The sequence below is a fragment of the Triturus cristatus genome, chromosome 3_1 (genome assembly GCF_964204655.1).
Source record: "Triturus cristatus chromosome 3_1, aTriCri1.1, whole genome shotgun sequence".
NCBI lineage: Eukaryota > Metazoa > Chordata > Amphibia > Caudata > Salamandridae > Triturus > Triturus cristatus.
This window is the reverse complement of record NC_140583.1, coordinates 214,982,855-214,999,914: the sequence shown is the minus strand read 5'-3', so window position 1 is coordinate 214,999,914 and position 17,060 is coordinate 214,982,855. Positions and strand designations below refer to the sequence as shown.

The window sequence follows — 17,060 nt, the reverse complement described above, 5'->3', positions numbered from 1 at the left end:
CTGACAGGGGGTTATCCATCGTCTACAACTTCTGGAGCCACAGAAGGAGACGCCCCTCTCTGTCCTTTAAGGACTTTTGTGAGAAAGTCTTGCAAATTTTACAATCCATTACCTGGTGTTCAGGGTAGAGGCAATAAATGCATTTCTTATGAGGGTCCTCAAAATGAAGTCGCTGTTTTCACATGTCCCACAGGGTCTGAAGAGGGACTTCTTGGTTGAAGACATGACAAAAATATTTGTTTGAGAAGAAAAATGAGAAAAAACTGAGCAGAGCTCAGGGAGACTCCCTTCACACGACGTACGGCAGAAAATCTGAGGGCCCTGAGCCTCTGAGGAGAACATTCTGAAGGGTGCTAGCGCCCGATTGGCTGGAGTTTGGACTATTCACAATGACTTTAATATGTTATAAAAGTGACAAGTTATTTCTATCTATAAAGCTCTATGATTCAATGCTACTCTATGGTTCCTTCTTACCTATACAATGGTTATGTTATTGCTACATTGCTATGTTATGTACCGTGGGACTCCCACTTCGACAACGGGAAATATTCAAGCATGTGAATCTATGAAAGACACCCCAATACTGGAGAACTTGACACTTCAGCCTCCCGGGGAAAAACCTGATGCTCAGCCTGGCATTGCATAAAGCCAGAAAGACTTATGACATCATGCATATAGATGAGCAGTCATACATACCCTGTGCAGCAGCAACACAGCAGTATGACATGCATCAGTAAAACAAAGAATTATGTCCAGCTCGGGGCACAGGATGATGTGCAGCAGGGAGCATGGGTGATGTGCACTGTTGTGGCACACGGTGAGAGCGGCAGGGAAGCAGCGGGTGATATGCAGGAGGGTGGCGCGGGGTGATATACAGGAGGGTGGCGCAGGGTGATATGCAGGAGGGTGGCGCAGGGTGATATGCAGAAGGGTGGCGCAGATTGATGTGCAGCAGGGGACTCAGGGTGATGTGCAGCAGGGGGACTTGGTGATGTGTAGCAGGGGGACTTGTTGATGTGCAGCTGGGACACAGAGTGAAGTACATTGGGAGCACAGTGTTAGGTGCATAAGGAGAGCACAGGGATTTGACAGCAGGGGAGCACAGAGGTATGTCCAGCAAGGGGGGGAACAGGATGATGTGCATCAGAGGAGCACAGGGAGATGTTCTTCATAGAGTACTGGATGTGCCTCATCGGAGCAATGGACGCTATATAATGGGGTGCCCTGGGTGACGCACAGCAGGAGGCACAGGCAGATCTGAAGCAGAAAACAGCATGCGACACACATTCATGTCCAGGAGGTCAACACAGGGTGATGTTCGAGACACCTAAAGTTGACCAATACCAGGGCCACAACTGCTCACCCTGTTCTCGTTTTGAGATTTCGGCTACAGACAGATTTCACTTTTTGTTGCAGACCTATTGCTTCCAATACAAAACGTATACCTATAGTGGGCTTTTAGGTCAGCCCCTTGTTCATGTCTGAATGGCTTTGCAGTCTGTGTCATGGCTGCTCTCTTCATTCAATTCCTCTGTTTGTCCAACCCAAGAGCATTTTGAGCTCACAGTGTTTTGACTGGATGAGTTGTATCCTTCCACTGTAGACTTTTGGGACGTCATGGGAGTACGTCTTTCACTGTGATTTCCCCAGCCCACTTGTTCTTCCTGACTTCCAGTTGCATCTATCCTCCCTGCCACGCTCTACTTACTATTGTCTACATACTACATAGCTATTTCTCCCTGATGGCCCCTCCACATTTTAAATTTATTTTTTATTGAAGGTGTGGCAGCTGCAAAGTGCTTGCTCACCATCTTCTTTGCTCTTCCACACACACTTGTTTTTACTTTTAAATGTGCAATTCTAAAAGGGCCCTTGGCCATGTAGGAGCAGTACGCACAAGTTACTACTTGTGTAAGAGACATTAGTTAGTGATAGATTCCTTACCTTAGAATATTCCCCAGGCGTCAGTCTGGATCCGGAAAGTTTTCTGCTAAGCAGTACCCCTACGCGCCAGTAGGTAGCGCAGTGCGGCTCCGCGCCCGTCAACGGCGTCGTGGGCGCCGGGATGACGTCACTGAGGCTACTTAGGCGCCACCCATGCGCGCTGACATCAGTTCTGTACACAACTTACCGTGCCGAAAAGCAGTCATGCGAGAAACTGACCTTTGGTGCATAAAACTAGGGCCCTTAAAGGGGATGACCTTAACCCTAGTAATCAGTTCACAGAACGGGGAGGATGGGTGGGGCGGTAAGGAATCTATCACTAACTAATGTCTCTTACAGATATATCATTACACAAGTAGTAACTTGTGTATCTGAAAGAGATACGTTAGTGATAGATTCCTTACTTAGAATAGATACCCCAGCAATACCAGATCAAGCTCGGGATACCATAGTCTTCGAGCCCAGTCCGGAGCCACAAGAATAACTTGGGCCCGGTCGCGTCTGATCTTCTTCAGCACTCTGGGCAGAAGTGGTATAGGCAGAAAGGCGTACAACACACCACAGCTCTACTCGAAACGAAAAGCGCCTCCGAGCGAGTGCCGCCTTGGAAATTCCGCAAATATCCTCATTACTCTCTATCAATTATGAGAAGCAGACAAACTTTTGAGATTAAAAAAGAAACAAATCCGGACAGATTTACACGGACATTTCCTGATACAACATCTAAAAACAGGCACCATCCCAAGTGGATTACAAATCAAAAACATTCCGGTTATCTTCACAGAAGATCCACTATACAAAAAAGGCTACAGCCTGATAGAGACAACATGTAGTAGAGACTTGATGGTTCTTACAGTTGAAACTGCGCAACGTATTTACAAACAACAACTGGAAGAAATAGAGATACTTGAATCTGAGATTAAAACAAACCAGATCATAACAGATGCAAAAACGCTCTTAGATAAAGTTGAAAAAGAGATCTTAGAATTTAAAGACTACACCGTCTTTTTATTTTTATTTTTTATTTATTGAGTTTTATTGACAATTGGCATAGAAAACAACCAACAAAATGAACATGACATCCTTGGCATAATCATATAGAATACATATTGGTCAGGCAGTAGAGTACCATGCAAAATAGAACAGCACTGAAATATGGATATATCGACATGCAAATGAAGTGGACAATTCAGGCATTTGGAGTGTCCTCAAGGAACAGCATGCGCCAGCATATAGGTAGTGAAAGGGGCCCAGATGTCCCGCGGACGGGACACACTTGGCAATTCCTTGGCATAGCAGGTAAGCTGGTCCCGGCAGTATGTTATGTCTTGTAGCCAACACGTTAAGCGTGGCGCTGGACGCCCATCCCAATGGAGCGAGACTCTGCGCTTCGCCAATTGCAACGTCAATGCCACAAATTTACGATTTGCAGACTTAATATGAAGCACATGTCCTAGTAGGCAAACCTTTATAGTACATTCAATGGGTTCTCCAACCATTTTAGTCAAAGTATCTGTGACTTCACCCCAAAATTTCGCCACCTTCAAACAGGACCATGCCAAGTGCAGAAAGCCTGCGTTATCAGCTCCACAGCGTTTACAACAGTGCGAGTCGCGCAACCCATACCTATACAATTGTACTGGCGTATAATATACCTGATGAAGATATTTATAGTATAGATATTTAAGATTGCCATTCGCAGCGAACTGCCCCGTTAATCGACAACAGACCTCCCAGTCCCTGTCCGTGAGCGGGTGCGGTAGGATAGCATTCCACAGGGCAAGTGAGCCCGACTCCGCAGGCTCCTCATCTTGTTGTGAGGCGCTGTACAATCTGGAAACCAACTTCGTATTGGCTTGTGTGGTGTATAACAATTGCAGGGCGCCGATGGCAGCGGTTCATCCGGGAAACCGGGAAAGTGCGAGCGCAGCGCAGCCCGTAGTCTACAGTAGATGAAGGTCAGTATGGAAATGTGCTCCCTGTCCCCCACAAAGTCCCGAAGGCCTATGAATCGCCCATTAGGGAAGATGTCGCCCATAGTGTGCGCCCCAGCCGCGCGCATCTCTTTAAGGGAGCCGGCCTCTCCGGTCACCGAGACAGCCATGTGGTGAACCAACGGCATCGCCGGCGCATACAGTGGCAGCCTCCCAGACCGGCGGCCAAGCTCCTGCCAGGCCAGATAGGTACATTTCACCGTGTCTATTTCACCCCGTTCAAGAACCGTGGTGTTATTCACTATCATTGCCTTGAGAGGGGTAGGATGGGTTGCACCCGCCTCCACCGCAACATGTGGCGTGAATGGTGGAGCATTCTGCCAGTAATAGGCATAGTGTGCCTGAGCACACAGATAGTACAAGCGCATGTCTGGTATAGCAAAACCTCCCATCTCATACGGCTTCGTAAGTGTTTCCCACCGTATCCATGGCTTCTTGCCCCTCCATGCCAGCGTAATAAGTAAGGAACGCAACGTGGCAAAGAAATGCTGTGTAAGGCAAATCGGGATATTCACAAAGTAGTACAAAAATTTCGGTAAGACCACCATTTTAATGATAGCAACCCTGTCAGCAAAGGTAAGGGGCAGCCTAATCCACCGTGACACCTGATCCTCGAGCCAAGAGATTGCTGTACCATAATTAGTACGAAGAACAACTTGAGGGTCTCTATGCACCCAAATACCCAGATACCTAACGGGCTCATCAGTCCATTCTAAGGGGTAGTCAGGGGCAACCTGCGTAGTACTAGCCGTTAAGGATATTACAACCGATTTGTTCCAATTGATGGCGAGACCCGAGTACCACTCAAACCTCACATACTCACGAATCAGTCGCGCCAGGTGGGCCGCCGGCTCACGCACATACAGGACCATATCATCCGCATACATAGACACTGCCAACGGCCGCTGCAAGAAACGCAGAGCAGCATCAGCGTGTCTCTGTCGTAGGATACATGCCAACGGCTCCATCACCACCGCAAAAAGCAGGGGCGACAGAGGGCAGCCCTGACGCGTACCGCGTTGAATGGGCAGCGGGTCTGATGTCAGCCCGTTGACCCGAATCCTGGCCACCGGGTCCGTGTAGAGTAGTTTAATCCAATTTGTAAATACATACGGCACCCCCATACGGTGCAATACCACGAACATATACCTCGAGGCGATGGAGTCAAACGCCTTCGCGGCATCCAGCAGGACAGCCGCTGCTGGCAGTCTGGGCTCCAGAAGATGCATCACTGCAAACAGCGTCCGGAGATTGTGCGCCGTTGAACGGGCTGGTATAAACCCAGATTGGTCGGGCAGCACCATCACCGAGATCAGGAGATGCAGTCTGGTGGCCAGCACCTTTGCCAGAATCTTAACGTCAGTATTCATCAAGGACGGGGGCCGGTAGGAATCACAGCTGTCGGGCGCTTTCCCAGGCTTCAGAAGGGTTACTAGCAAAACCTCTCGGAGTGAGTCAGGAAGCTGCTGTCGCTCATGCGCTTCCGCAAACATGGCCTGCAATTGAGGCACCAGGAGATCCACGTACTCCTTAGAAAACTCCGCAGGCGACCAGTCAGTTCCAGTAGCTTTACCATTAGGCAATGCAGCGATAGCCTCCCTAATCTCATCAGACGTCAGCGGGTGCATAAGAAAATCTTGCTGTCTCCGCGACAGCCATACCAATGCTACGTCCTCCAAGTACTGATTGATATCATCCTCTGCAGCCGTCTGACGACCACCATACAATTCCTTGTAATGCCTCACAAAGGCTGCAAGGATCCCCGGCGCATCGCAATGAGTCTCCCCTCCTTCCACTATAGAGTGCACCGCACAACTCTTCATGCACGGTTCTGTGATGCGCCTGGCTAAAGCGCGCCCAGGCCTACCCCCTTCTCCATAGTATCTAGCTTGACAGATGTCTCACTTCCCGATCCGCCAATTCATTGTATTCCGTAATTTTAGAGCGCATGGTCGCCAAGTCCGCGGGGGCCTGGTTCTCAGCATAACTACGCTCCAGCTGCCCCAGCTCGAGTTCCAAACGGCGCATGGAGCCCCGGAGCGATCGAAGCACACCAGCCTGAAGGCCGATACACACCCCCCTTATGCTGACTTTAAAGGCTTCCCACAAGACGCCGAGCGTTTGCACTGACCCCATATTCTCCGTAAAATAATGTTCAATTGCTTCACGGACACCCTCCCGAAACACGGGATCAAGCAATTCCGTCGACTGCAGCCGCCATTGGAATTGCGGTGATACGTACGTGGGAATAGCCATAGTGAAACACACTGGGGAGTGATCAGACAGCGTACGAGGGAGATGCACCACCCGCGTAGTCCAGGTGCTGACATCAGCTGTTGCCAACCAGTAGTCAAGCCTCGACCACGAGTTGCGCGCGTACGAGTGGCAAGTACCCTCCTGCCCTGTGGGGTGTCGCAGGCGCCAAAGATCCAGGAGACCCAGAGTGTGCATACCGTTGCGAATCGCCTGCGCAGCATTTTTAATGGCAGTATCCGCGGTGGTACGCCGATCCAAAGCGGGGTCCAGCACCGCATTAAAATCCCCTCCACATATAATAGCAGCCGCAGGCAACTGGCAGACCTTGCTCCAAAGCTCTTCATAAAAATCAGGGTCATCCACATTGGGCCCATAGACATTAATTATAGTGACTAACGTGCCACACAGCTTACCCTGTATAATTATGAAAGACTACACCGTCAACCAAAAAAACTAAAAAGTTTGAAAAAGATAAGAGGAACTCTTTAGAAAAAGTCTACCCTTATCTACAAGCAGATTTTTACACACGGATAGAACTACGTAGATTTCTCCCCGAATATCAAGGAAGATCATCAAAAAACTTCATCACCTTTTCAGAAACATCTTCCTCCTCAAGTGGCAGTGAAGGAAATACAAACGAAGGGTACAAAAATAATAATCGAAGAGGCAATTTCCAACAACCACCACAACAAATTCCTTTTTTAGGAAGAGGCCAACAACGATCACGAGGGAGAGTCAGGTTCAATACTCAACCCTGGGAGATGTCAACTCGTCGTCAGCATTACAAAAACTAGAGACATCATTAGTCCATAATCTATCAAAAAGACCCTTGACCTTGGACGAACAAAGTATACTTGAAAAAGGTTTATCATTTGTTCCTGCAAAGAATACAGATTTTGTCAAGCTTAAGACAGAGACTATTGAATTTTGTAGAAAAATTAGACTTAAGGCTTTCTTTTCTATGAATCCATATGCAGAACCTATTGAAAATACTGGCCTAAAGAAAAAATCTTGTTTTTGTCCCCCCGCTAACAAGATTCCTAAAGAAGTAGTAGTTTTTGAAAAAACAGTCTTATCAGCTATTACAGACATGGAGAACAAAAAAAGATGGACCAAATACAATACAACAAAATCTCAAATGGATGCCCTTATCAACCTTCAAAATGATAACTCCATCATAATAAAACAAGCGGACAAAGGTGGATCAATTGTTGTATGGGACATGGCAGACTATACATCGGAAGTAATGAGACAGTTGGATGATACAGCTTGTTATAGATCGACAAGGACCCAACATCTGAACTAAAAAAAAATATTTTTCCAAAAGTTGAAAAAGGATTCCAACAAGGTTTTCTCACTAAAAAAGAATATGAGTTCTTACAAAATAACAATCCAAGAACACCCTTATTTTATGTTCTTCCAAAAATACATAAAAATCAAACAGCACCTCCAGGAAGACCTATAATTTCAGGTTGTGATTCTTTAATAGAACCAATTTCCAAGTTTGTAGACCATTTTCTCAAACCTTTCATCTACGAAGTTCCATTCTTTCTACGAGACACCACTGATTTTATCAATAAACTGGTTCCAATAAAGTTTGAGCAAAACTCACATTATCTTGTCACATTGGATGTAGTTTCTCTATACACTCCGATACCCCAGGATGACGGCCTAGCTGTGATGTGCTCATACTTGGAAAGTAGAGAAAGACCTACTAAAGTGCACAGTGAGTTCATCATGGATTTAGCAAACTTTGCCCTAAAGAAAAACTTTATCAACTTCAATGGAGTTTTTTACTACCAAGTCAAAGGACTAGCGATGGGTTGTCCCTTCGCACCAGAACTAGCGGTACTCTTTATGGCACAGTACGAAGAAAGATTCATCTATAATACCAACCCTTTTTTCCAATATGTTGGTAATTGGATGCGTTATATAGACGTTTTTATGACTTGGACGAGTTCAGAAGACACTCTTAAAAATTTCCACTGCTGGCTAAATGATCGCACAGAGGACATAAAATTCAGCTTGAACTACTCAAAAGTTAAGATCCTATTTCTTGATGTAGAGGTGTACCCAACAGAAGATGGCTTGGTCACCACCTTATTCAAAAAACCAACTGGCCGCAACAGAGCGCTACATTTCACGAGCAATCATCCCAGGAACCTAAAAGAGAATCTACCCTACGGGCAATTTTTGCGTATTAGACGCAACTGTTTCTTCAAAGATGAATATATGTTACATGCATCCAAACTGTTGGACAACTTAAAACAGCGAGGATACCCTAAAAAATTGCTCAAAAGGTCGTTGAAAAGAGCTTGGTTTACTCCAAGAGAAGCGCTCCTTGAAAAAAATGCTAAACCATCACTTGACAGAATCGTCTGTGTCTCTACTTTTTGTCCCAATTCAAGTATGCTTAAAAAAGTCATTAATCAAAATTGGCACTTGATCAAGAACATCGATCAATCACTTAGACACAACCCCCTTTTTGCCTTCAAAAAAGATCGTAATATTGCAAATCAAATTGTTCGGGCAGCTATGCCTAATACAAAACAGAACACTATACGAGACTATGTTGGACTTCCACCACTACGTGGCCATCATAAATGCGGTACTTGTGTGTGTTGTGCATCCACTGAAGAAGGTTCTCTTCAAACATAATTCCATTTATTGGAAACATGAATCTTTCACGAATTGCAAAAGCAAATTCGTTATCTATGGGATACGATGCCCTTGCAATTTGCTGTATATAGGGAAAACAAGCCAAGAGATCCGACTAAGAGTGTCCCAACATAAATCAAGGATTAACAAAAACGTCCAAACAGCGCCACTGGTTAACCACTGGAAAACCAATAATCATTCAATTAAAGATCTAATATGGACAGTCATCTCAAAAGTCGAACAAGATGAGAGAGGAGGTGATCTTGAACTAAAATTGTCAAGACGCGAAGCGATGCTGATTTTGAAATTCAACACAGCCACTAATGGCCTGAACGAAATTTCAGAACTCTTCAAACTAACTTAACTCATGCAGACCGATTGTATCCATTCTCATTGATCTTTGTCTCTATGAGTTTCTATAAAGCTTTGCAGGTTTCAATACCAAAAACAAGAAGGTCTGCCTTTCAAAAACACTACCATAACATATGTTTTATTGCCATGAATTTGCAACAAACCTTGGATGATGCCTATCAATCCCCTGAACAATTCACATAGATCTGCACTAGTGCGAATTTATTACTCATGATTAAGTTCAGTCTCTAGTCAACAAGCATCGCGCTTATTTCCCTCGATTCACTCTTTCATTTTTTGTCTTTAAAAATGTAGCAGTGTTTTTTAAAACTAATCTTGCTTATAATCGGAATTAACTCTGATTTATATAAAAGAAAAAAGATGCATCGAAAGAGCAGTCTTTCTTCCATGACCCCGTGGCATTCACTTCCCCATACATAACAAGCTTTGATGTCACGTGAACGGAACTCCCGGACTCGATAGACGGAGAGAGCGAACTAAAAACTGGATGCCTCAAGGTATGGTCCTCACGTCCCCTTTCTTTAACTTGAGGATAACATTTAAGACCCGAAATACTTTAAGTCCTCAAAACTAAACCATCGTACTCTCCTTGTAGTGCACCGTTAAAGAAATTAAGACTAAAGACCAGCGAATCCACCTGATTTACCTTCGCGCCTTCGCTTTCCAAGGTAAACGATACACTCGTTTTTTAAACGCACCGTTTTACCGCTACTGTTACGATGCTGATACATTGCTCGTACCTCCTTCTTTCAGTATAAAAAGAGATTTGTTCGGCTAACTGCCCTTCAGCACGGACCACACTTTTTCCTCTGCAAGTAAGTCCATGTTAACTCAACATGTTTCATTTAGCTTCAGTACTTGACCAGATTAGCAGCTAAAACCTCTTTTAATCCTCACCCAGGTTTTCCATAAAAGACGCAAGTTAAAACATACACCATGTAAGTAACATGTGAATCAAAAGGATGAATGTTTGACTTTATCAGTTTTCTCACAAATCACCTGACAGCATTTCTTCTGATTTCGTTATATTTCAGAACTATCCATTATGTAGATCGGCTGATCTACTCTCTACTTATCAGAGGTAACAAACCTAGTGTACTATGTGCACATTTGTAAAAAGATGTTTTGGGCGTCTAGATATACTGAATCATTTCTTTTTGTTTCTAGCCTACAGGTCCTGATGAGAGCCCTAGTATTTATGGGGACTCGAAATGCGTAGACCTTGCTATTTTGGCCACAAGAACTCAAATCTAATCAAAAGTGTTAGATATCAGATTGATATTGTTTAGCCTATTCTTCTGTGGTTTTTATAAAAAGGTTTTATGATTCTTTTTGAATGTATTTGATGAATCAATCTTTCGTATGTTTCTGAATGAATGAATGTGTGAATGAGAATAAATGAGTTGAAGTGAAGCGAATGAATGAACGTGGTGGTCCGCTAATTCAACACAGTATTGTCTACTAAGTGTTTTTTCGAAGTCTCTGATTGATCTAAAAATTGGAAGTTCAACTAAATGAAAACAAAATTAAAGAATTGATTTATTCATTTGACAAAGTATATTGTCTAAGGTTCATTTTGTTTGGTTCAAAATGCCTTCTCATAATTGATAGAGAGTAATGAGGATATTTGCAGTATTAGCATTCTGTTGTTATTTACTATGTTTGGCTCAGCTTTACTGCCATTAGCCAAAACCCAGCTTTGTTATTGGCCTTGGAAATTCCAATGCGCAAAACTGATGACATTGCGTGTTCTCTTCGGTGGCGAATAGATCTAACCAAGGCTCTCCCCATCGCAGAAAGAGACCTTGTGCCACGTCCAAGTTCAGACGCCACTTGTGATCCACCATGCACCGGCGGCTGAGTTCGTCTGCTAAGGCGTTCAGAGAACCTGCCAGGTGGTGAGCCACAAAGGTAATGCCTTGATGTCCCAGTCACGTCCAGAGGCGCAGAGCCGCCTGACATAGGGTCAACGGCCCCACCCGCCCTGTTTGTTGCAATACCACATTGCGGTGGTGTTGTCCGTGAACACCTGCACTACACTTCCATAGACAGAGGGAAGGAACGCCTTCAGTGCAAGCCGGATCGCCCGCAGCTCCAAAAGGTTGATATGGAGCCGGGACTCCGCCGGAGACCAGAGGCCTCTGATCTCCGCCTCTCCCATGTGGCCTCCCCAACCCAGGAGGGACGCATCGTCACTACTGTGTGCTCCGGTTGGGGAAGGGAGAGGGATCTGCCATTGACCCCATCGCGATTCGTGAGCCACCACTGCAATTGCCGTGCAGTGCCCTCCGAGATCTGGACACGATCGGACAGGTTGCCCTGATGCTGCGCCCACTGGAACTTCAGGTACCAGCAGGAGGCCATCAGGCCCAGAAGCCGGAGGGTCATCCTGACTGAAACCCGGGATAGAGGCTGAAAGAGCAGAACCATAGCCTGAATATCCTGGACTCGCTGTTCGGGAGGAGAAACCCGAAACAGCGTCGAATCCAGAACCGCTCCGATGAAAGGAAGCTTCTGAGAGGGACTCAGGTGCGACTTCGGCACATTGATGGAGAACCCCAGCAGATGCAGGATGTCGGCCATAGTCTGGAGGTGGGAGACGACTGCCTGGGGCGAGCCCGCCTTCAACAGCCAGTCGTCGAGGTAGGGGAAGACTGACACCCCTGACCTGCACAGATTAGCTGCGACCCAGCCATCACTTTCGTGAACACCCGAGGGGCGCTGGTAAGGTCGAAGGGGAGCACGGCAAACTGAAAATGCTCCTGGCCTACCGTGAACCGCAGGTAAGGCCGGTGGGCCGGCAGGACGGGAATGTGAAAATAAGCGTCCTGCAAGTCCAACGCTACCATCCAGTCTCCAGGGTCCAGGGCAGACAGGACCTGAGCCAGAGGCAGCATCTTGAACTCCTTCTTCCAGAGGAAGCGATTGACGTCCCAGAGGTCCAAGATGGGGCGCAGGCCCCCCCCTTGTCCTTCTTGGGGACCAGAAAGTAGTGGGAATAGCAACCACTCCCTACTTCCTGATCTGGAACGTACTCGATGGCCCCCTTGGCCAGGAGGGGCGTGACTTCCTGACGGAGAAGAGCCAAATGATCCCCCGACATGCGGTGGTACCGAGGTGGCATGGCTGGAGGGGAGGACAGAAAGGGGAGCGAGTAACCTTGGCAGATTGTCTGCAGCACCCACTTGTCCGACGTAATCTCGTGCCAGTGGTGGAGGTGGAGGTGAACCCTGCCACCCACTGGCGTGGGGTGCCCCGTGAAGCTCGGATTAGAAGGCTTCCAGGCGGAAGCAGCGGGGGTGGAAGTGAACTGCCCCGCACGCTGGTTACCAGACCCGCCCCTGCGGAATCCACGTCCGCGGCCTCGCTGAGGCTGGTTCTGCACAGGCTTGCTGGAAGAGTGCACCTAGGTACCCCTGCCCTGGCCACGAAAGGAACAAAATCCCGTCGAGGCAGGAGTTTGAGGAAAGACCCAAAGACTTGGCCATGGCATGAGAGTCTTTAAAGCGCTCCAGGGCATTGTCAGGCTTATCACCAAAGAGGCGGAAGCCATCGAAGGGCATGTCCATGAGCGAGCCCTGGACATCAGGTGAGAAGCCAGTGAAACGCAACCAGGCGTGGCGCCGCAAAGCCACAGTCGTGGGAATTGCCCTGCACAACGAAACAGCGGTGTCCAAACCACACCGGATGGCAAGCTTCCCAGCATCCTTGCCCTCCGCAATTGCTTGGGAAAGGAAAGTCTGGACCTCCTCAGAGCACTGAGGCAGAACCTCCGCCACCGAATCCCACACTGCGTGGGAGTAACGGCCCAACAAGCAGGCGGTATTAATCGATCTCAACCCCAAACAACCTCTTGCCATATTGGTACAGCCCTTTACAGTCCTTATCCGGCAGAGCCAAGGGAAAGGCACTCTGCGATGTCGAGGCCTGAATGACCAGGCTCTCAGGCGTGGGGTGAGTGTTCAAGAAGGCGGGATCACCAGGCGCCGGGCGATGACGCCTAGCAACGTTCTTATCCACTGGCGCCCCCGAGACCGGCCACAACCAAGTACCTGGACTTCGGTAAGGGCCTCATTGAAAGGGAGCAGCGGCTCCGACGATGTAGACGCCGTCTGGAGCACCTCCGTAAGAAGTTTGGTCTTAAGGGCCACCATAGGGAGGTCAAGGTGGAGAGCCTCCGCGACTCGACGCAGTACCATAGTGTAGGAAGCGCCCTCCTCCATAGTAGGTGGAGGCGAGGCAAACCCCGGGTCGGAAGACACATCAAGTTCACCCGCATCTTGAAAGTCATCCACCCAATCCTGCTCGGAGTCAAACTGCCGTGCAAGGGGGTCCTCGGAGCCGTCCCAGTCCTCTTCCGGCTCCGGGGTAGAAGGAGACGGTCACAGCGGCAGGACCGGAGCCGGAGAGGGACCCAGCGGTGCCGGAGCCCCATCCCAATGAGGATCCCAGGTCGGAACGAAATGGTCCGAGAACCGAGGCAGGGGCAGGACAAACGGCACCCAGTGCGGCGCCTGTGGCAGCGCTGGGGCCGGAGCCAAGGGCAGCGCCGGGGATGGAGCCAGAGGTGTTGCACCTTGTGGCACCGGGGCAGGAGCCGCGGGCGCTGGATCTAGTGGCACCGGGGCTGGCGCCAGAGGCGGGGCCGCCGGGTCAACAGGATCTGGACACGGGGCCACGAGCCCGCAGGCGCACCAGCGGGAGCCCGAGGCCTAAACAGGCGGTCCAAGGCAGCAAGAAACTCTAGCTTCTGTTCGGGAGTCGCCGACGGACCCGGGTAGAGCGGGTAGGCAGCGGGATTCCCAGGCTCCAGAGGAGACGCCCCCACGTCCGCCCCTGGGGAGCGACAGGGGGACGTCGGAGAGCGAACATGCTTCTTCGACTTCTTCTTATGGCGTCGCTTAACGGAATCTGAAGGTGAAGACTTAGAGTCAGAGGAGCGACGGCAGCGGTCCCGCGAACGGCCCCTAGACCCGGAGCGGCGGCGAGAGGAGTGCCGGACCTCCAGCAAATTCCGGCGCCGCTCCTGCAATGCCTTCGGGGCCATGGCACGGCAGTCCCGACAATCCCTGGAGTCGTGGTCGGTCTCCAGGCAGTAGAGGCAGACATCATGGGGGTCCGCCACCGACATATTACGGTGGCACGACCTGCAAGACTTAAAGCCGGGCATCCCTACGTTCACCAAGAGGAGAAGACAAAAGTCTCAGAAAGTGGTTAAAAATTGACCGAGGTACGTGCTCAATCCGGATCTGCGCTTTCGGCGCGGAAAAAGAAAGAACTAATGTCAGCACGCATGGGAGGTGCCTAAGTAGCCTCCGTGACGTCATCCCGGCGCGCACGACGCCGGAAACGTGTGCGGAGCCGGACGGCGCTGCCTTCTGGCGCACAGGGGTACTGCTAAGCAGAAAACTTTCCGGATCCAGACTGACGCCTGGGGAATATTCTAAGGTAAGGAATCTAGCACTAACGTGTCTCTTTCAGATTTACCTGTACATGGCAACTTTGTATACTACTATGTGTTTACCACCTAGTTCTGCGTCACCAGGACACCACGTTTCCAGTACTGGGCAACTCTGTTTTGAATTAATATCAGGTGTGTCAGTTTAATTGGTTTAATGGGAGTACCCCTTGACTACAATTTCTGGTACACATTAGACTGTGAAATGAAACCCCAGGACTGCATTATGGTGTCCTAACAGCATGTTTCTAGGTGAAGAACCTACAACTCGTATGAAAACGGAACTTATTCATAATACCTTTCTATTGTGAGAAATTATCAGATTATGAAATTGCATTAAAGAAAGAGGAGAAACTGCCCCACCACAAATCAGGCCCACAATAACCCAACATTAAAGACGGTAACTGCAGACAGCTTACCTGAAAAGCACTCAGGTCAAGAACAGCAAAACTGTTGAGGAAGCGCAGGCTCTCCACGGCAACCTGGACTGTGTTCTCGGAGTAGCTTTCATTGGGACTGGCTATGTTGGGGTCCAATGCTGGACCATGCAGCAGGATGCAGTACAGCATGTGCAGGACTCCGACAAGGTCAGTCGACTGAAGAGCTGCAGCCAGACCGGTGGGCTCTGGGCGAGTATTGTCAAATATGCCACCAGATCTAACAAAAAACATGGATTTTATGATTCATTAAACGTCTGTATTTACGAAGGCTCGCATTCATATCTACACAAATTCTCCAGGTCTTGATATATTTACTAGACTAATAAAATAATCTGCAATGGCTGAATAAATGGAAGAGTTACTTACTTTAGGTAACTGGCTTGTTGATCTTCCCACGGAGCCCGTACCTTAGAAAACTCTATAGGCACCAGATTGCATCTGGAACTTTTCTCGGATCTGCTCTCATTTGCCCCGCTGAGCACCCACGTGATTCCATCCACAGTCTGTGATATCACCACCAGATACGGGCTAAGCTAGTGAAGTCAATTTCACCATTTTTCCTACTTCACTGAGGTGAGGACAAAACAGAGAACTACCAATTAGAAAGAATGTTCACAAGGATGGTCACCCTCATCAGAGAAGGAGAGGAATCTGCAGGAAGAATGCTACTAATGGTAAGCAGCTTTTTCTTTTCATGGATTTGTCTACTCGCAGATTACTCATCTTCAAGAGACTCGCATACAAGTAACTGTGCAGGAGAAGGTTCTGATTTTAAGTTTCAAATGAATAGATGTTGGAGAATTTCCTTCCAAATGGTGCCACAAAGGGATGCACCCTCACAATCCTCATCGGTCCCCAGTCTGGTCTGAATTGCCCCTGACTCCGCATCCAAACTGAGACAGTAATGTTCAGCAGACGTGCATTTTTTGGTAACTGGTTAAAAAAATATTAAACTATCACCTAGATCCTCTACCCTTCCTACCAACCCAGAGTACTGGAAATCTAATTATTGCAGTGGTCATTGATACTTTCTTTAATCTTAATTGTTTTGAGAATTTCAGTCATAAAACGGCATTTATGACATCAACCTAGCAGCCTAATAGATCTCAAACACCATTAACCCTCTCAGTGGAGTCGAGGAGTCTGCATTGCCCCATAGCAGATGAACTGAGGACAACTTCTTTTCCAGTTTTTAACGGAATTTAATACACAAGTAATCAGGTCATGGTGTGTTTTCGGATGTTCTTGGAACCTGAAAAGCTTCACTTATTTCCAATACTAGCTTCTCCGCTAATTAGATAAAGGATTGCTTCGACAACCGAACCTGCACATGACGAGATTGCATGTGTTCAACGGAGCCACAGGGAATGTAATGATCAAGTTCATATACAAATAGAAGGCAGAAAAGAAGAACGCAGGAATATCGCAGCAATAGGCAGCTGCAAGAAAAAACATGCTTGGGAGACCACAAAAAGGTTGAGAGGGACTTTAAATATCCATTCATGTTCATTTATTGACATGTTCCCTAGCCACTAAAAGAGGAAAGTACAATGCAGCATGAACGCTAACCAAGGACGGTTCCTTTCCTGGCAAGACCAATCAGCAAAGCACTTCCATCTGAATACACATATGTCGCAGACGGTTTCCTAGCCACCACAGTAGTTCCTACTGCAGCATGAGAACACTCAAGGTCTTGTGTTGCACCAGAGAGGCAAAAGGTGACAAAAGATTTGGTGCAGGGCCTGCACCAGTCACAGAAGATACTCCCTGAATAACAGGTGGTGAGGTTAACGACCAGTCGACTCAAGGAGATCGGGATACTGGGGCCGTATTGTGAATATGGCACACTGTCCATTCTGCAGTCAGGTTTGTAGACTGAGACAATGTACTGTATCACAACAAATGTGCAGTTTAGAGTGAAGGCACAAACCCTCACCT

General features: G+C 47.8%; 1 protein-coding gene across 3 annotated transcripts in view; it reads right to left on the bottom strand.

The window, feature by feature from the left end:
• Nucleotides 1-17,060, bottom strand: part of SCAPER (S-phase cyclin A associated protein in the ER) — a 3,109,515-nt gene that overhangs the window by 502,325 nt on the left and 2,590,130 nt on the right. For all 3 annotated transcript variants that reach the window (XM_085643688.1, XM_085643687.1, XM_085643686.1), the window contains exon 28: nt 15,102-15,339. In XM_085643688.1, the coding sequence (XP_085499814.1) occupies nt 15,102-15,339 (238 nt within the window). The remainder of the gene's footprint in view (nt 1-15,101; nt 15,340-17,060) is intronic.